The following is a 20,194-nucleotide window of genomic DNA, read 5'->3' as shown; positions in this document are numbered from 1 at the left end:
GGGTTTTATGCGGACTGGGACGAGTGAACTCTTTGGACTGGGCCTGAAAGGAAAATTCCATCTTTATAGGTTGTCCTCAGCCAATTATCAAAGGAATTTATTTGTAAGATTTGCTGAGGTTGATGTGTCCGCTCGGTAACGTGAAGTACGACGGACTATTTGAGTCAGCAAGTCAGCGAAAAGACACTTCCCCAAGAAGGTAACAAGCCGGGCAACGCAATCTTTGTTGGATGGTCTCCTGTCGGAATGGCGCATAAACTATCCAATATAAATCCCATACAAAATCAAAGCAGTGCAGAGCCTCATTGAGTCGGGTCAAATGTCATTTTGAAATATTCCATCATGAATTGCTTATTTTACACAACTTTACGTGAATACCCCTGTTACTTAAATATTACAGTTATTTTTCATTCCCTTTTCATAAACCAGAGGAAAAGGGTGTGGTTCTCTCTGCCCCCTGGCTACGCTCATGCTTATATTTATTGCTAACAAAGTATGTTGTGACAGTTCTCTTGGTTAACAAAAGAAATTTTTCAACAATAAACTGCGGCTTTTTCCGGTCGTCATTCTCAAAATCATCCTCATAAGCTAGCAATGTCCTGCATCGTTCCGACCTGCAACGTTGCGTACGGTTACTTCAGACGATTCCCCCGTAAAAGTGTTCTATCGGAGCGATGGCTCGATTCTATCCAGAAGGGATGCGGCATGGAGGTGAACCTGCTAGACGACGGCAGCAACGAGAGCCAAATTTGCGTGTGGCATTTCGAAACAACCGGCGACGATAACCCGTTGATGGAACCGAGGAAGTACATTGATCGGTATGTACGGATAACCCCCAGTTATGAATAACCCACAGATATGGATCAGTGCTGGATTGAACAGAACATTTTTCGTCAAATAGATTTGCAATCGCGCAAAATATAAAAAATACGTCAATTAATCTCAAAAGCTTTGCTAAGAACAGTCTTTTGTTCAACGCACCATGATGTTTAATCATATTTTGTTCTGAAAAATGACCTTCAGTTGATCCATAACTATGGGGTCATTGTAATCTCCACCATCTAAAAAAATATCTTTCTAGATATGGCCATCAGGTGGAAATCGATAGCTGCCGGTTGTGCCTTGAGCTCTTCCCCACCAACCAAATGGTGGACGCTGATGGGAAGCTGGGTGGCGCGAGAATCAAATCATTGATTTCCGAATCGGTGGAAACAGATTTCCAATGGAATGCGGTTTCCACCTTGATCTGCACCGGTTGTCTTGTGCGGTTGGATCTGCTGACGGCGATTAAGAACGATTTCCTGAGTGCAGCTCTCAAGCTGCACCACCTGATGGATCTTGTGCAGCAGGAACCCGTTCAGAAAGTTGAGGTGGACGTGGAAATCGAAGAGGATTGTTACCTTGAAGAGACGGCCCATGATGAAATGTCCCTCGTTCTTGCAAACGTACAGGAATGTTTCGTAGCTGAACTTGATCTAAAACAGATTTTACAAAGTGAGGAGGAGGATTATCACGAGGAGGAAACGAGCGTTGATGAACTGATGAGCGATAGTGACGAACGGAATCCTCCTGTTGACTGCGAGCCGAAAATTCCAAAGAAGATGGGAAGGCCACCCAAGTAAGATATTACCTACTCATTCATATTACAAATCCAATTGACTATGATCGTCTCAGGACTGGTAGCGACTTGGGGTTTTATAAATGGGAACTTTAGAGACCTCATGCCTGAAAAAAGAGACCGAACATGAACCGAGAAGGAGATAAGAAACCTCAGAGAACCCAACCATACGTTTTTTAGAGTATTTCTAGGTGCTTTTTTTTAATTCTTTGTAACATTATGACAAGCATTACCGTTCGTTTTACTAAGGTACCGCGGGCAAGTGGGTAAATGGGGTAAGTGAAAACAATTAATATATTTTACTAAATATGTGAATTAACGTTTTAAACTCATGCGTAAACCTTTGAGGCCATTGAGAACATTACGATAGGTAAGAGATTTCTGAGATTTTTCAGCCATTATTGCATAATAGAGCGAAAAATTGTTAACCTGTCAACTGTTACTCCGTAACAAGTTGGCGGCGTACAATCTTATTTCAATATTTTCAGTGGAAAAAAGTTGCGTAAAATAATTTCCTGTACCACTTTTTAGTTGTCCTCTATGACAGTTTCAAACTGCAATAAAAAAAAGTTTTAGAATTAATTCGACGTAGACCTAAAAATAACTAAATAGAAACACCGTCAATTTTCTTATTAGGTGGGGCAAGTGAAAAGTTTATCATTAGAGATTGAATATGTGTTTTTTCTTCAAGTAACCATAACTAAACATGGTTCGCAATTATCATAGAAAAACATAACGTGCTGATAATTCAAGAAACACTATACTCAAGCGTTAAAAGCTATTAGAAACCATGGAACTTCTCTAAAAGATGTTGCCAAACATTGCAATATTAATATGTCTACTTCGGGCAGCCAATTGAAAGGAAGACGTTGACTGAAAAGTTGCAATATTAGAGAACACATGGAAATCTCGTGGAATGTCTATGTAAAGCTAGTTCAAAACATAAAAATGGGGGGGTCATAATGCCATAATGCCGTTTGGCATACAATCGTTTGGCATAAAGTCGTTTGGCATAACAGTCGTTTGGCATAATAGTCGTTTGGCATAATGGTCGTTTGGCATAATTTGAAAAAGGAAGATACTGCAGTGGTACAGTAATATGCCGTACCATAAGGTGCGTCATAAAATTCCATGTTCCTTTTTTTTCAAATGACATGGAATAACTTAGGCGTTGGATATATTTTTGTTAAAAATGCGCCATAATATCCCGGACATAATGACCCCGGAAGTCATGTATGGTGCAATCCAAAAGAGCTTTATTGGATATTGATTCCTTGAAAAAATGATGATAAGAAGTATGTCCTATCACTAACTGACAACGGAATGTACGATCGTGAGCAGTTTATACACACCCCTTTGCTTAATGGAAGGAATTTGATTAAATTCAATGTTTTTCACAATTATGCCAAACGACCGTTATGCCAAATGGCATTATGCCAAACAGCTATTATGCCAAACGACTGTATGCCAAACGGCATTATGCCAAACGGGGTAGACCCAAATGGGGTATAGGTCTATCCACATAAAAAATATTCTAAATACGTTATTGAAGAATTCCGTTTGATTTCTCCCGAAGAGTTACCGACGACATATCCGACTTTCTAGAAAACAAATAACGAGCGGTGGAAATTCTACAGAGCAGAAATGCAATTGCGGTCCTATAATGTAAGAACTAACATTGGAAATGTTGCAGTTATAATGTTGTCAAATCATTTCAACTAACATAGCTGAACAGAAAAAAATTCAAGTGAAAAGAATAACATTTTCTTTGTTTACATGTAACTTATGTTATTGTTCATTGAGAAGCCTTAACAAATGTTAAAGCTAATAGAAATCGTGAATATAACTGTTTGTTTTTGAATTTATTGTTCAAAACGGTAAACTTTTCACTTGCCCCACTTACTTATTATATATATATATATATATATATATATTATATATATATATATATATATATATATATATATATATATATATATATATATATATATATATATATATATATATATATATATATATATATATATATATATATATATATATATATTTTTTTTTTAATTCAGTGATTATTTCACGAATTTGCTCTAAGATTTTCGACCAAGAAACCGTCAAGAATTCATTCTGCAATTTTTCCTACGCTAACACCAAAAATTGCTCTACATATTTCAACCCTAGAATTTATTCAGGAATTTCTGCAAATATTGTTTTAGAAAGCTCACAGAAAATCCTCAGAGAAAGGAATTGACCCAGTAATTCTTGCATTGATTTCCTTAGGATTTCGTCCGAGATTTCCGTTTAAGGCTAAGTAGCCCGTCATTCGTTTTGGCAACAATGATGACTTTTCAGCTTGTATTTCAAAGTGATAAAACTCAGTCTTGATAGTTTATATTCACTTGAAAAAGTATCACTGTATGCGCTTACATGCATAAAGTATGCTGATACTTTTTCAGCTGTGTCAGTGCTAAACCAACTGATTTTCTTTGATTCGAAATTGTCAGATGAATTAGCAACAATCATCAACGACGCGTACTAATTTCAATGACGGCCTACTTCGCCTTAAGACATCTTCAAGAATTCAGTCAAAAATTGCTCCAAAGATGCCTCCATTGGGGCCCAGATAGCCGTAGTAGTAACTTACCTACTTTACTTTTCTTTTGATGGCGCTACGTCCTTCAAGACATGACCTGCGCCACAATGCTACTACGTCAACTAACTCGGTCCATGGCTGCTAACCTCCAATTTCTCGATCGCCCCACACTTCCAAGATCCTACTCCATTTGGTCAAACCACCTAGCTCGTTGCGCTCCCCTTCGTCTTGTACCGGCTGGTTTCGAGGTGAACACCATTTATGCGGGATTGTTGTTCGGCATTCTAACAACGTGTCCGGCGCATCGTACCCTTCCAGCTTTGGCGACTTTCTGGATACTGGGTTACCGTAGAGTTGCGCAAGCTCGTGGTTCATTCTACTCCTTCATTCGCCGTTCTCACATACTCCGCCAAAGATCGTCTTAAGCACACGTCGTTCAAAGACTCCTGGCGCTTGCAAGTTCTCTTCGAGCATTGTCCACGTCTATTGTCCGTAAAAAACTACCGGTCTCATCACCGTCTTGTGCATGGTACACTTCGTACGGAAGTGAAGCTTACCAGACCGCAAGGTCTTGTGGAGTCCATAGTAAGCACGACTTCCGGCGATGATACGTCTTCGAATTTCTCTGCTGCAGTTGTTATCCGACGTTATCAATGATCCGAGGTAGACAAATTCGTCCACCACCTCGAACTCATCCCCGTCGATCATCACGCGCCTGCCAATGCGAGCTCTATCGCGCTTGGTTCCTCCAGCCAGCAGATATTTCGTCTTCGACGTATTTACCTTCAATCCAACCCGATCTGCTTTCCGTTTCAGCCTGTTATACTGTTCAGAAACCACCTGGAACGTTCTTCCGACAATGTCCACGTCGTCAGCAAAACATATGAACTGGCTGGATTTATTGAAGATCGTGCCCCGCATGTTGAAGCCCACCCGTTTCATAACACCTTCTAGCGCAATATTGAACAGGAGGCAGGAAAGACCATCGCCTTGTCGAAGACCTTTGCGTGTCTCAAACGGGTCCGATAATGCGCCCGATATATCAAGCGTGTGCTAGAATAAGGGCGTAAGTCGCATGATCGATTTCTCTTCATCGATCCTCTCTTCTGTGAAGAACAGTGACAATATGCGGGTTTGTTAGCATTTTTTCACTTCAGACCACTTGGCAGCGATGCAATCTTGCGTCCTGAGCTGAAAAAATACTGACAAACTTGCGTCTTGTCACTTTTATTCGAAAAAGAGAGAATCGATGAAGAGAAATCGATCATGCGACTTACGCCCTTATTCTAGCACACGCTTGATATTCACACAGCACTGTACACCAAGGTATATTGAAGAAAGGTACAGCAATCTAAGCAGTCAGTGGATGCGGGGATGTAGGGGTGGAAAATGACAGCTAGCGAGTCGGCGAGCTGGCGAGTTTGTTGATGAAATTTTTCCCTCTAGTGGTTGCTATCGTTTCCATAGGATTGTTTATTATTTATTCATCACGACCATAATGAGAAGGAAAACTCAAAGCATTTCCAAGTAAGTTCTTTGATAGTATTATCACAGACAAACAGACGTAACACTTAGAACAAATCTCGATCAAAATCATAGTCACGAAGACATATACGCCTAATGCTAAAATCGGTGTGTTTGGCAAACAGGCCAACAGATGGCGGTAGTGTGTAAACGTCAAACACGAACAAAAACGACGCGAGCGCTGCAGGTGGCGGATTAGCCACCTACAATATTTTTGAATCGACCGTTAAAAAGGTGGTCGATGGACAATGATGAGAGTGTGACGTCTGTTTGTCTGTGTGTATTATCTTAAATGTAAGTATAATTTTGTTGTTTTAAGACGACAAACGAATTCCGTAAACTCAAAAAATCTAGTTTAGAGTTGCTTTCATACAGGGGACCAGCCAGAAGAACCGCATGAGCAAATGAAGACTCTTATCCGTAGACACACGGCAAAGCTCTGTCGATAGAAAGAGGAAGATCGCCGAAATTTCACGGTATCGTGTACCATTGGCTGATCAACGGAATTCAAAAGATGAGGAGCTTTTAAAATTATCGACACTACCATACACTAACCAGGGTTCTTACTTTTTAGCAAAGAAATTTAATCGTAACAGACAGATCGCATTGAAACAGGACATAACCGATGAATCTTTCGAGTATGTACTGCGCTAGTTCTCACTCTGAACGGGAGCCAGTCACACGATTAACTGTAACTGTAATATATATTACTCAATAAAATGGAATTGAATTTCTCGAATGCATTCCGGTTGCCAATATTCACAAATTTATTTATTAACACTTCAATTATCTCGCTGTTGTATTTTGAACTACACTGGCTTGTCCTTCACTGCACCTACGCTCTAACGATGTGGTTCGCGCGACAATTGAAAATACACTTGAACCGCAATTTTTTTTTTGTTATTCGTGAATGGTATGATGCTGGGTGTGTACAGTATTCTGGAAGCGTTCCAAAGAATTTTAAATTGAAAACAGAACTGACGTTTTCGAAAACAAATTAGATTGAGGGGAAACACTTTTTTTAATTTCATGGCTTGCTGACCTGATCGAGCATAACAAACCTGCCAGCTGTCACCCTTTTTTCCAATATGGTGGAATGCTCCATTTAACACATCGAATTACCTCCCTTCTAATTACCTTGCTGTACACTATCCATCGTTGCCTTTATCAGTCTGGTCAGTTTATCGGGAAAACCATTCTCGTCCATAATCTTCCATAGCTCTTCGCAGTCAATGGTATCATCGCTTTGAAATCGATGAATAGATGGTGCGTAGGGACTTGACACTCGCGACACTTTTAGAGGATCTGGTTTGTCGTCGATCGCCCGTCCCCAAAACCGGCTTGATAACTTCCAACAAATCTGCTGGCGATAGACGGCGAAAGATGATCTGGGAAAGCTCTTTATAGGCTGCGTTAAGAATAGTGATCGCTCGATAGTTCTCACATTCTAACTTGTCACCCTTTTTGTATATTGGGTATATTACGGTTTATGGGCAATTCGACTTTTTGCCAAAACGTCAAACGTCAAAACTTCAAAACGTCTAAAGGACAAAAGATCGAAAGGATTTGCTTGGTGGGAAATTTTTCCTTCTTTGAAAAAACATTTTCGATCTTTTGTCCCATCGTTTTTGTTCTTCGACCTTTTGTCCTTTCGACCTTTTGTCTTTCGACCTTCTGTCTTTTCGACCTTTTGTTTTTCGACCTTTTGTCATAGATTCGTATATTACTCCCTCCTTCCACTATGGGCCAGAAATCATAATTTCGCGACAAAATTCCAAAAACCTTTTTTCAATAAAATGAATTATTGAGATGAATTTCTTATTATTGAGAACATGTGTGATTGTATACCAACTATCTTATTTGATTAATTACATTATTTCATTGCACTTTATGGAGGTCAATATTGTCTATACTGAAAAACTTGAATTTCAGCCTATCATAAGAAAATTTTGTTTAAGGGGGAAAATGACAACAAAAATTATTGTGTTTATATTTTCGGAAAGCAAATTAAGTTCATTTTACATGTCTGGTATAAAATAGAGTTAATTTTAAATTTAAGCATTGATTTTACAATGCGCCAGTCAATTTTACTATATTTTCAATAGTTCACCTTAAAAGTTAAGGTATTCCACCGTATTCGACTTGCAACCAGCTTGAGGTGGAAGCCTAGACTCCACTCTTTCATATGCTATTAAAAGTTTTTGCATATATTTGCGGATGGCCGAGATACATCTGTTCAAGTACATGCGATAATTTAGTCGAGTTTTTAATTCTATATTTCTAGCTTCGCTGCTCTTCAAGCAATTAGCAAATCAAATAAGATTGATTGGTATATCTTTTTAAGTTCTTTTTAAGTTCGATGGTTTACTGAGAATGAATTGATATTTATCAATAGATTATAAAAGAAATAAAATAATGAAAAAAAATATAATTAAAAAATAAAAATTATAAAGGTTGCTTAATCAACCTCCTGTACCATCTTCCTACGCTACGTTGGAACATCAGATAAATACAGTATAAAAAAATAAAAGACAGCACTAAACGGCCAGGTCAACAACCATCAATGAAGAAAAAAAACACATTTGAATCCATTAAAATTGCTGTCAGAAATATCGGTAACTAGAGCGTAATGTTGTCGGGAGAATGTTAGTAGTTTAATCATATGAACTATTTAATTGTGCATAAACGAATCATCTCATTTCGTTAAAAGGAAATGATCATTAGGACTTCAACTTGATTCATTGCAAATTAAAATCAATCAAATACGAAGTCTGGGCAAAAATTCATGATTCTCATATAAGAATTTGCTGCACGTTATCATATAATGGATTTCATAAGCTGGTGTAAACAAGATGCTCTGATGTTTTAATACATCAAGTAAGGCCTCCATTTCAGCTAAAATATTTTTGACAATAATGTTTCGAAAGTGATTTTGACTGAAATTGAAGCGTTTGTGAATATTCACCTTTTTAAACAGCATAGCATCTACAAAAATGTAATTCATATTATCTTGTTCCATTTTGGGCCAAGCCTATATGACTCTCTGATGATTTTATGACTTTGTCATAGGTTATGTAAAGTGGAAACAATACGTTATAAAATTTCAATAGTGCAAATGATGAATTAAATGCAAATGTACTGTGAAGTACCAATAAATATGTATAATAAACAATTGCCAATGCATTTCAAACAGCTATGGTAACTATGATCTAATTTTTCAGGTATTTTTAAACTATTCCGAGAAACTTTATAGTGTATCTTTAAAATGCTTTGAAATGTTTGAACCATATCTTTGAAAATGTACTATGGATTTTATAGTATGAAATATAAGCGAATCCTTTTTTTTTTTGGTATTCAGTTGGAGCTGCCTGACAGCTTAACTTGTCAAGGCTGAACCCTCGGTCTGGCTTTTGCCAAGTTTCTCCTCTACCATGACCAATACTCAGACGGACTAGGCTATGGTGCCCACATGAACACTGTTTTTTTATTAGTACTGTAACGTGATAGTTTTTGAAAAATTCCCATATTCCCTTGCTTCTGAGAAAAGGAAGCATTGTGAAAATCAGCAGTTCCATCAGAATTTGTTTGAAATAGTACTGTCTAAGCAAAATTGTTTTGAATAATAATTTATCATTTAAGTGCTATTCTGATTACCGTTAAGTCACCAGTCACCGTGCGGCCTCCATTCACCGTGCACATATTCAAATTCCTACAGAAAATTCATACAATTTTCAAAAATTATTATTTTGTCGGCAAAATAAGATAAAACTAATGAAGTGTATTAGTTCTTGTCACAAAACATTTTGAAAAACCTATTTTATGTAGTCAAAATCATATGAATTCTGTTTATTCTCTTAGTAGAAACGCCAAAAATTCACATTTATTTTCATTTGAACGATAGAGTACAAAATTTTTCATAATTTCAATAAGATTTCGCTGTATATACTTCAAATAAGATGTATTTCATAGTATGAACCATGAGATCTTATGCAAATATTATTTTTTTATTTTGTTTCAGTCGAAACGCAAATGCGTGGTGAATGGATCCTTTAAAATATTTATGGCTCCTACTACAGTGTATTAGTGTAAAAGGCTTGAAATTATTGGGTAATATTGGATTTATTGTTAAGTCGTGATTTAACTACTTCATATTTAGTTTTTGAGCCAATATGAAATGGTTTGGACAATACAGTCAAACCTTCTATAACGATTTTGATAAAAAAAATGATTTAGCCATTTTTTCCAAATTTTTATGGTTTTTACTGTAAAATAAGATTTGAATGCCCTAAAAAATGAGTGCGCACACTACTAGCAACATATTTGCTCCACAAACAACGTTTCTTCAAGATACAAAATTCAATCATGCCAAAAACTATACGCACGGTGAATGGTGATGTTGAACGGTACGAAGCGACCTCAACATGATATTTGTAAACATAATTTTTGAGTTTTTTTTGTTATGCATCACTGATTTTATATTTTTCCCTGAATTATTGCATAATTGCACGCTTCAAAGTGGTATTCTAGTCCTCTTCAAATGATTTGGAACAATTATATAATTTTTTGAAGTGCAGATTTTTCTTCAATGCACGGTGAATGGTATCTCGACGGTACTCCTGTCGTAAGATTAGAGGCTTAAATGTCAATTTTCGTGAAGTCTTAACAAAATTAGGTTGTTTAGTAGTAGAATTATTTGGCTTTACATCAATTATCTTGATAAAGCCTCGCCAACAATAATTCGCCAATTCACTCGGTTCATGGCCGCTTCTCTCCATTCTCGACTGTGACCCACGCTTACTAGGTCCTGGTGCACCTGGTCAATCCACCTAGCTCGCTGCGCTCCACGCCTTCTTGTTCCGACCGGATTCGTAGCGAACACCATCTTTACAGGGTTGTTGTCCGGCATTCTTGCAACATGCCCTGCCCAGCGTATCCTTCCAGCTTTAGCTACCTTCACGATACTGGGTTCGCCGTAGAGTTGGGCGAGCTCGTGGTTCATCCTTCGCCGCCACACGCCGTTCTCCTGTACGCCGCCGAAGATCGTCCTTAGCACTCGGCGTTCGAAAACCCCAAGAGCTTGCAAGTCCTCCTCGAGCATAGTCCACGCCTCATGCCCATAGAGGACTACCGGTCTTATGAGCGTTTTGTACATCGTACATTTGGTGCGGGGGTGAATCTTTCTTGACCGCAGTTTCTTCTGGAGCCCATAGTAGGCACGACTTCCGCTGATGATGCGCCTTCGTATTTCCCGACTAACATTGTTGTCAGCCGTCAACAAGGATCCGAGGTAGACGAGCTCGTCCACCACCTCGAAGGTATCTCCGTCTATCGTAACACTGTTTCCTAGGCGGGTCCTGTCGCGCTCAGTTCCGCCAACCAGCATGTACTGTTTAGTAGTAGTTCTAGTTAATTTCATTTTTATTGTTAAAAGTATTTATTGTTCATTACGTTCATATATCTTTAAAGAAAAAAGTCAATTTCCTTGTCTGTTCAACAATTTCTCAAACCTAGCAAGTGAACCCTAACGATCGATCTCAGCGTCTTACTTCCATAGTCATTTTTATAGTGAATATTTAAAAGTAAAGTTACCTTAGACTTCTATAACAGTCTCCTACAAGATTCACTTTTCGGTGGTAAATGCAATGCTTCACAACGCCTACTTTCTACTTGTGAATTTTGCGAAAATGAAGCTGGAATTAGATTATTTATACCGCTGTTACAAAAGAGGTATTTCTTATTATGGCAATGTAAAAACCATATTAAAATAAGATTGTCGTTACTTATTTCTACTCAGTGAATCTGCTAGTCATTTTCCTCAGAGTAATATACCCTACGTCGTATATGATAACGATGCGTCTAGCTAGGTAATAGTAAGAGTGGCTACGGATCATTCTGGTTAGCAAAAGGCAAACTGATCGTCAGCAATAGTATTAATGTCCACTTCGAATAGATTAATTATTTGAAATGGGCATCAATTCTATCAATGACGCAGAATGTCCGTTGGATCACATCCGAGATATTATTGCGTCTATGCCATATGAATTATGACGCGGCTTTAAGTAAAAAAATGCCAAAATGTGATATCACCACTACAGGTTACGCCATCATATGGGCTAATGGATTATGCCCTCCCATCGCGGCAAGGTCGCATAACCAAGGGGAGGGATGTACTATGGATTTTATAGTATAAAATATGAGCGAATCTGAATTAATAATGCCTTAAATAACATATATTTCCAAACATTCATAATCCTTACAAAAATTCTCAATTTAATTCAAAATGCATCTTAGTCGTTTCATACATAACTTTTTCATGCATGCTCAAGTTTGTACTACTTTTAGGATAATTTTTGTGCATTTTGGAGGTGTTTGGAATTTTTTCGCGAAATTTTGTTTTTGGCCCATAGTGCCTTCCACTCCTCCGGTATCCCAGATCCTGGCTATCAATCGGTGCAGAGAAGTTGCCAACCTGTCTGGGCCCATTTTGATAAGTTCCGCTCCAATACCATCCTGTCCAGCTGCTTTGTTGTTTTTGAGCTGTTTGTTAGCATCCATAATTTCACCTATTGTGGGAGTTGGCACGTCTCCCTCATCCGCCGTACTGATGAAGCCATTCCTCCTGCTGTCTTGGTCTTCCTCCTCTGCGCCATTTAGGTGTTCACCATAGTGCTGCTTCCACCTTTCAATCACCTCACGTTCGTCCGTCAAGATACCTCCATTATTATCCCGGCACATTTTGGCTCGCGGCACAATGCATTGAGTTTCTTGTAGAACTTACGCGTTTCTTGAGAACGATACAGCTGCTCCATCTCTTCGCACTCCAACTCTTCCAGGCGGCGCTTTTTATCCCGGAAAAATGGGTTTGCTGTCTTCGCTTCTGTTTGTATCGTTCCACGTTTTGATGGGTGCCTTGCTGCAGCATAATCGCCTGCGCTGCATTCTTCTCGTCCAAAACCATCTGAAACTCCTCGTCGGACCAACCGTTCCGTAGATTTCCTTCCACGAACCCAATGGCACCTTCCGCTGCGTTATTGATGGCTGCTTTGACACTACTCCAGCAGTCCTCAAGAGGGGCTTCGGTGAGCTCTCCCATTTCCGGCAACGCTGCTTAAAGGCTTTGTGCATAATCAGTTGCGACTTCGGGTAGCTTGAGTCGTTCCAGATTGTACCGAACTGTTTAGATTTCCACGCTGGCACTAGAGCGATGATAAGCCGCTCCTAACATGGAGAACAGACGCTGTTTTGAACCGCCCCTAACATGGAGAATAGACGCTCCGATAAGCTACACACACAGAAGAGAAGAGCCCCCATTCCTTGTCAGTATACGACCAAGGTCCCACCGGGGTTGATTACCCGATCTGCCCTACGGTTACTCGTATCCCAGGCGGCACCACGGGGAGGTAGGGATAGGTGTTACTGGACAAGAGGCTAAGGACCACAAATGAGGTCTATTTTATACCTGCAAGTACGCGACGTACCAATGGTACGCATTGTCCAGTCATTTACACCCATGAGTGGGGGATCCGTCTGCCGAAATGATTTCTCGCATTTATTTTCGTGGTTTGTGAATTATCGGAAGGCCTCGCAATACGTTGTGGAATATGGGGGCCTATCTTAATCCTATGACTAACGGGTGTTAGTTTTTCTTTTAGACATTTCCTTAGAAGTGCCATTTCCTATCAAGTCGTAGGATCATTTGGCATCCATTTTTTATGTTTTAGAAATACGGGAAAAATCGTGAAAACTGTTTTTAAATGGACACTAAAGTGGTTCAAAATATCGTTTCTGCTCCACACCGCGACAGTTTTGAGAACGGTCTTATCTATATCTAACAGTATCAGCGTTGCTCTAACCCTCAAGACCACCTGGGCAAACACTATGACCGATTGAATTAGCTTGCTTTTTCCATAGTAATTCCCATACAAACTTTGAATCTAGAATCGGATGAGCAGTGTGGAGCGAAACCCATTTTTTGAACCACCCTAATGGGCACCCTGTTATCACAGACAAACAGACGTAACACTTAGAACAAATATCTTCAAAATCCATCGCCCAGCTTACACCATCATCATCTGGTGAGCATGTTTCACGAAAAGGTGTTTCGTGCAACAAGACCGGCAGATGGCGGTAGTGTGAAACGTCAAACTCAAAGAAAAACGATGCGCGCGCCTCTGGTTGTGAGATTTGTAACATTGCCAATTCGAAATGATCGTTAAATGGGTGGTCGATGGAAATTTCGTCAGTGTTACGTCTGTTTGTCTGTGCTGTTATGTTTGATATCATCTCCAATATTTTAGGCCACGCCCTGAGAATCCCGATCAGCGACCTCTACTAAAAGACATCGTCGTAAGGAAGTGCTACATTTGCCCAGAGCTTCTCGCAGACAACTCTGCCTTAGCAGCCCATCTTATAGAAACCCATTCCTCCGTAGACTATGAAAAGTGCTCCCTATGTTCGCAGAAATGTTCTTCTCTGCCATCATACAACCGACACCTGTCCCGACACGACGAATCCGAACGACCCTTCAAGTGCAGCTCTTGTCCGCTGCGTTTCGCTGACAAACTGGCGTGTAAACAGCACATGAATACCGCTCACGATGGCATACCCAGAAAAACGGTGAGCAACGAGCGACCGATTTGCGAAATCTGCGGAAAGTCGTTCATCTCGAAGACCAGCCTTCGCATGCATGTCAATGGGGTTCACAAAGAGGTTAAAAAGCATTCGTGCAAGATTTGTCAGAAAACCTTCCGCTCGAATTTTACCCTCGAGAGACACATGCTACTGCACACGGATAGTAAACCGTTCAGCTGTAACCAATGCGATGAATCGTTCCGACGAGCCTTGTATCTCCGATGTCACATGCGGCGGATTCACGAAGAAAAGAAATTTGTCGTTTGTCCTGTCTGCAGTAAAGAATTCAACAGTTACAATGCCATGTATTTGCACAAAAAAGCTGTTCATTTCAAAGCGAAACGGAAAGCAGAGGAACCCGGCATCTTGGCATGCAAACTATGTGACCATCTAGCATCGAGCCACGAATTGCGGAAACATATCGTGGCATCGCACGCCAACGAGGCCTACCCATTCCGGAGGTGTTCCGACTGTCCGCGGACATTTCTCACGTACACCGCGTGGTACGCTCACAAATCCGTCCACAACGACAAGTATGCTTGCCAAGAGTGCGGCAAACGCTTTGCTTCGTCCCATCAGCGGCAGACTCACGTGGACACTACCCATATGGGTGGGAAGCGCTGGGAGTGCCCGCAGTGTCCGGGTAAGCAGTTCAAAACGACTCGCACGCTGAACACTCACATGGGCAGGACGCACGGCACACTAAAGGCGCACGCGTGCGAGATTTGCCAGAAGCGATTTAACCGGAAGGACAACCTGGACACGCACCGGAGGTGAGGAATTGTGGGGGTTTGAATTTGTGTGAAACTGAACGTTCATTGCGAAGTTTTTTTTTAGGATCCACACGGGAGAGAAGCCTTTTGAGTGCGACAAATGCTCGATGCGGTTCGGCGATCCCAGTACGGCTCACAAGCATAAAAAGCGCTGTGGTGGTGACCAGCAGGAACTCTCTAAGGAATGATATTAGAATACTTGACTAGAATGCAATGGATTGCAGATTATTATCTACTTATCATTTGAATAACCTTGTTGATTTTTCCAACAGCTTATCAGATATCTACTAATTATTCGGAAAGAAATCTCTAGCATCATATTCCGCAAGCAGTGATAAAGGTAGTCGACACGTTATCGCTGATATTCGACAGCGCTTCCCTAAAACTTTCAGAAGACGAGCGATAAATAGAATGTCGGAAAGAAAAATGTCAATTGAATGCCTTAGACTACGATAGCTTCGCTAGGAAACGTTATGGTTTTGTTTGTTTCTGTCATGTTTTGTAATAGACGCTGCTTTTTCTGTATGTGTGTCACATTCGACACAACAAGCAAGATCAAACTATTCATGCTGTTAAGGATCCGATATGTCTCAATAAATAATACGCAAAACTTATGATTTATGCAAATGTCATCGTGTCAGACGACATTCAATTGACAGTTTTTTGTTTTTGTCGACGTTAACAGAAAAATAGGATGACCGCAGACTATGGCAACGAAACGAACGTCGCGCAAAGTGTCGAATGTTAACAGCACTGCGAATGTTTTCAACAGTATCTACATTTTGGAGTATTGGGTAGTGCTTTATAGTCGTGAGAAGTTATTTAACAATTCTCCAGTAATGCCTTTGGATGTTTCCGTAGAGGTTACTCCAAGAATTATACGAGATATCGATCCTGCAATTTCTTTAGGCATGTTTTCACAAATTTTCAAGCGATTTATCTATAGAAACTATCTACAAAAAGTCTCCTGATAGTTTATCCGGAAATTCATTCATGAAACCTTCTAAATATCAGGGCAATGTCCGAGAAAAGAGACCAAACAGGAATCAAAAATTATACGTGAAACAAAAAAACCAAACAGCAAATAGTAATTTCGATTAATAGGGTCAGTGTTCCCTTAGTAGACAGTCCCCTATAGTCGCACTAGTGGCTTTTTACGGCCGTTTTGCTATGAACTGTTTCAAAATATTTTTTTACATGAAGGTCAGAAGCTTTTTATCTAAGTACCATCGATACACAGCTTGATTTTGTTCAAACAATTTAAGAAATAATTAGTTTTGCTTAAAATGTAAACTCCCTTGCGCCTATAGTAAATCTATTGTTCCTATAGTAGCACTACTGAGAGAAACATTTTTTTTTCTTACGAATTAATTGATAAATTAGGAACTTTTTATACATCAAACGAAAGCATTTGATCCACACTTTAAAGGAAAAACATAAAAGTTTTGTAAAAATACAGTTTTGATTGGTATTTTGCCAACGCCGTGAAGCTAGTGCTACTATAGGAACAGAAATTAGAAATGTGTCCCTATAGTGGCACAAGCGATAATAAATACAATCATATGAATTTTCGCAATTTTCATATTTTTCCTACAAAGCCAAGATAAAAAGCTTTCAGATGATGTTATTTTTCGATTTTATACGAATATTTGTTCTTAGCTATGCGGCTATTGGTACATCGACCCTATGAGTTTATCATCACAAAGTATTTGAAATATATACAAAATTAGTCTGCACAAATTTAGTGGCGTTTTGTATTTAATTCAACCCTCTGATATACAGTTTTCGTAACTGTAACGTTGTTCCCAGTGCGGATGAAATACTGGAGGAATTTCTAGAAAAATTTCATCCGGAATCCCAGGTCATGTTTGTGGAAGAATTCCTGGAAGATTTTCAGAAACAGTGTCTGGCGAAATTTTCGGATTAGCTCTTGGGAGACACCTTGAATAATTCCTTGAATGCCTGCAAATAAAAATGACTTCCGGGAAGCTCCTTTCAGAAGCTTCTAATAAGCTCTTTGCAGATGTTACTGATAAGCTCCTTTCAGAAGCTTCTGGGAATGCTCCTATCAGAAGCTTCTGGGGAAGCTCCTTTCAGAAGCTTCTGAGAAAGCTTCTGGGGAAGCTCCTTTCAGAAGCTTCTGAGAAAGCTTCTGGGGAAGCTCCTTTCAGAAGCTTCTGAGAAAGCTTCTGGGGAAGCTCCTTTCAGAAGCTTCTGAGAAAGCTTCTGGCGAACCTCCTGAGAAAGCTTCTGAGGAAGCTCCTTTCAGAAGCTTCTGGGGAAGCTCCTTTCAGAAGCTTCTAGGAAAGCTCCTTTCGGAAGCGTCTGGGGAAGCACCTTTCAGAAGCTTCTGGAGAACCTTTTTTTCAGAAGCTTATGAGAAAGCTCCTTTCAGCAGATTCCGAAGAAACTCTTTTCAGCGGATTCTGAGAAAAAAACCCTTTAAAAAGCAGCTGAGAAAGCTTCTTCTAGAAGCTTCTCTGAAAATTCTTTTCATAAGCTTCTGGGGAAGCTCCTTTCAGAAGCTTCTGAGGAAACTCGTTCAAAAACTTCTGGGGAAGCTTTTTTCAGAAACTTCTGGGGAAGCTCCTTTCAGAAGCTTCTGGGGAAGCTCCTTTCAGAAGCTTCTGGGAAAGCACCTTTCAGAAGTACTGGGAAAGCTCCTCTCAGAAGCTTCTGAGGAAGCTCCTCTTAGAAGCTTCTAGGGAAGCTACTTTCAGAAGCTTGTGGGAAGCTCCCTTCAGAAGCTTCTGGAAAACCTCCTTTAGAATTTTCTGAAGAAACTTCTTTCAGAAGCTGCTGACGAAGATTTTTTAAAACGCTTCAGAGGAAGCTTTTTAAAGAAGCTTCTAAGGAAGCTGTTCGAAAAAAAAACTTCTGAGGAAGCTTTGTTAAGAGGCTTCTGAGGAAGTTTTCAAAGAAGCTTCTAAGGAAACATTCTTAAGAAGCTCCGAGGAAACTTTTTTAAAAAGCTTCTGAAGAAACTCTTTTTACCAACTTTTGGAAAAGCTTCTGGGGAAACTCCTTTCAGAAGCTTCTGGGGAAGCTCCTTTCAGAAGCTTCTGGGGAAGCTCCTATCAGAAGCTTCTGGGGAAGCTCCTTTGAGAACCTTTCAGAAGCTTCTTGGGAAGCTCCTTTCAGAAGCTTCTGAGAAAGCTTCTTTCAGAAGCTTCTGGGGAAGCTCCTTTCAGAAGCTTCTGGGGAAGCTCCTTTCAGAAGCTTCTGAGGAAACTTCTTTTAGAAGCTTCTGGGGAAGCTCCTTTGAGTAGCTTCTGGGGAAGCTCCTTTCAGAAGCTTTTGGGGAAGCTCCTTTCAGAAGTGTCTGGGGAAGCTCCTTTGAGAACCTTTCAGAAGCTTCTGGGGAAGCTCCTTGCAGAAGCTTCTGGGGAAGCACCTTTCAGAAGCTTCTGGAGAACCTTTTTTTCAGAAGCTTATGAGAAAGCTCCTTTCAGCAGATTCCGAAGAAACTCTTTTCAGCGGATTCTGAGAAAAAAACCCTTTAAAAAGCAGCTGAGAAAGCTTCTTCTAGAAGCTTCTCTGAAAATTCTTTTCATAAGCTTCTGGGGAAGCTCCTTTCAGAAGCTTCTGAGGAAACTCGTTCAAAAACTTCTGGGGAAGCTTTTTTCAGAAACTTCTGGGGAAGCTCCTTTCAGAAGCTTCTGGGGAAGCATATTTAAGAAGCTTCTGGGAAAGCACCTTTCAGAAGTACTGGGAAAGCTCCTCTCAGAAGCTTCTGAGGAAGCTCCTCTTAGAAGCTTCTAGGGAAGCTACTTTCAGAAGCTTGTGGGAAGCTCCCTTCAGAAGCTTCTGGAAAACCTCCTTTAGAATTTTCTGAAGAAACTTCTTTCAGAAGCTGCTGACGAAGATTTTTTAAAACGCTTCAGAGGAAGCTTTTTAAAGAAGCTTCTAAGGAAGCTGTTCGAAAAAAAAAACTTCTGAGGAAGCTTTGTTAAGAGGCTTCTGAGGAAGTTATCAAAGAAGCTTCTAAGGAAACATTCTTAAGAAGCTCCGAGGAAACTTTTTTAAAAAGCTTCTGAAGAAACTCTTTTTACCAACTTTTGGAAAAGCTTCTGGGGAAACTCCTTTCAGAAGCTTCTGGGAAAGCACCTTTCAGAAGTACTGGGAAAGCTCCTCTCAGAAGCTTCTGAGGAAGCTCCTCTTAGAAGCTTCTAGGGAAGCTACTTTCAGAAGCTTGTGGGAAGCTCCCTTCAGAAGCTTCTGGAAAACCTCCTTTAGAATTTTCTGAATAAACTTCTTTCAGAAGCTGCTGACGAAGATTTTTTAAAACGCTTCAGAGGAAGCTTTTTAAAGAAGCTTCTAAGGAAGCTGTTCGAAAAAAAAAACTTCTGAGGAAGCTTTGTTAAGAGGCTTCTGAGGAAGTTTTCAAAGAAGCTTCTAAGGAAACATTCTTAAGAAGCTCCGAGGAAACTTTTTTAAAAAGCTTCTGAAGAAACTCTTTTTACCAACTTTTGGAAAAGCTTCTGGGGAAACTCCTTTCAGAAGCTTCTGGGGAAGCTCCTTTCAGAAGCTTCTGGGGAAGCTCCTTTCAGAAGCTTCTGGGGAAGCTCCTTTCAGAAGCTTCTGGGGAAGCTCCTATCAGAAGCTTCTGGGGAAGCTCCTTTGAGAACCTTTCAGAAGCTTCTTGGGAAGCTCCTTTCAGAAGCTTCTGAGAAAGCTTCTTTCAGAAGCTTCTGGGGAAGCTCCTTTCAGAAGCTTCTGGGGAAGCTCCTTTCAGAAGCTTCTGGGGAAGCTCCTTTCAGAAGCTTCTGGGGAAGCTCCTTTCAGAAGCTTCTGGGGAAGCTCCTTTCAGAAGCTTCTGGGGAAGCTCCTTTCAGAAGCTTCTGAGGAAACTTCTTTTAGAAGCTTCTGGGGAAGCTCCTTTGAGTAGCTTCTGGGGAAGCTCCTTTCAGAAGCTTTTGGGGAAGCTCCTTTCAGAAGTGTCTGGGGAAGCTCCTTTGAGAACCTTTCAGAAGCTTCTGGGGAAGCTCCTTGCAGAAGCTTCTGGGGAAGCACCTTTCAGAAGCTTCTGGAGAACCTTTTTTTCAGAAGCTTATGAGAAAG

At 40.2% G+C, this 20,194-nt stretch overlaps 1 protein-coding gene across 1 annotated transcript; it reads left to right on the top strand.

The window, feature by feature from the left end:
- Positions 1–540: 540 nt before the first annotated feature.
- LOC110674192 (zinc finger protein 431-like) lies at positions 541–15,409 on the top strand. The gene is made up of 4 exons (XM_021838221.1): positions 541–818; positions 1,082–1,618; positions 14,027–15,133; positions 15,198–15,409. Exons 1-4 carry the CDS (start codon positions 595–597, stop codon positions 15,319–15,321), a joined length of 1,992 nt encoding a protein of 663 aa, XP_021693913.1. The 5' UTR covers positions 541–594; the 3' UTR covers positions 15,322–15,409.
- The last annotated feature ends 4,785 nt before the right edge of the window (positions 15,410–20,194 follow it).

The sequence above is a fragment of the Aedes aegypti genome, chromosome 1, assembly GCF_002204515.2.
Source record: "Aedes aegypti strain LVP_AGWG chromosome 1, AaegL5.0 Primary Assembly, whole genome shotgun sequence".
In the NCBI taxonomy this organism is placed as follows: Eukaryota; Metazoa; Arthropoda; class Insecta; order Diptera; family Culicidae; genus Aedes; species Aedes aegypti.
Note: the sequence above shows the minus strand (reverse complement) of the source record. Positions and strands in the feature narration are given on the sequence as shown.

Bases quoted from the DNA above. Each gene is read 5' to 3' on its own strand.
- LOC110674192 (XM_021838221.1), top strand. From the start codon at position 595: ATGTCCTGCATCGTTCCGACCTGCAACGTTGCGTACGGTTACTTCAGA. The intron at 819-1,081 runs GTATGTACGGAT...ATATCTTTCTAG, and splicing joins CCGAGGAAGTACATTGATCG to ATATGGCCATCAGGTGGAAA. The intron at 1,619-14,026 runs GTAAGATATTAC...CCAATATTTTAG, and splicing joins AAGATGGGAAGGCCACCCAA to GCCACGCCCTGAGAATCCCG.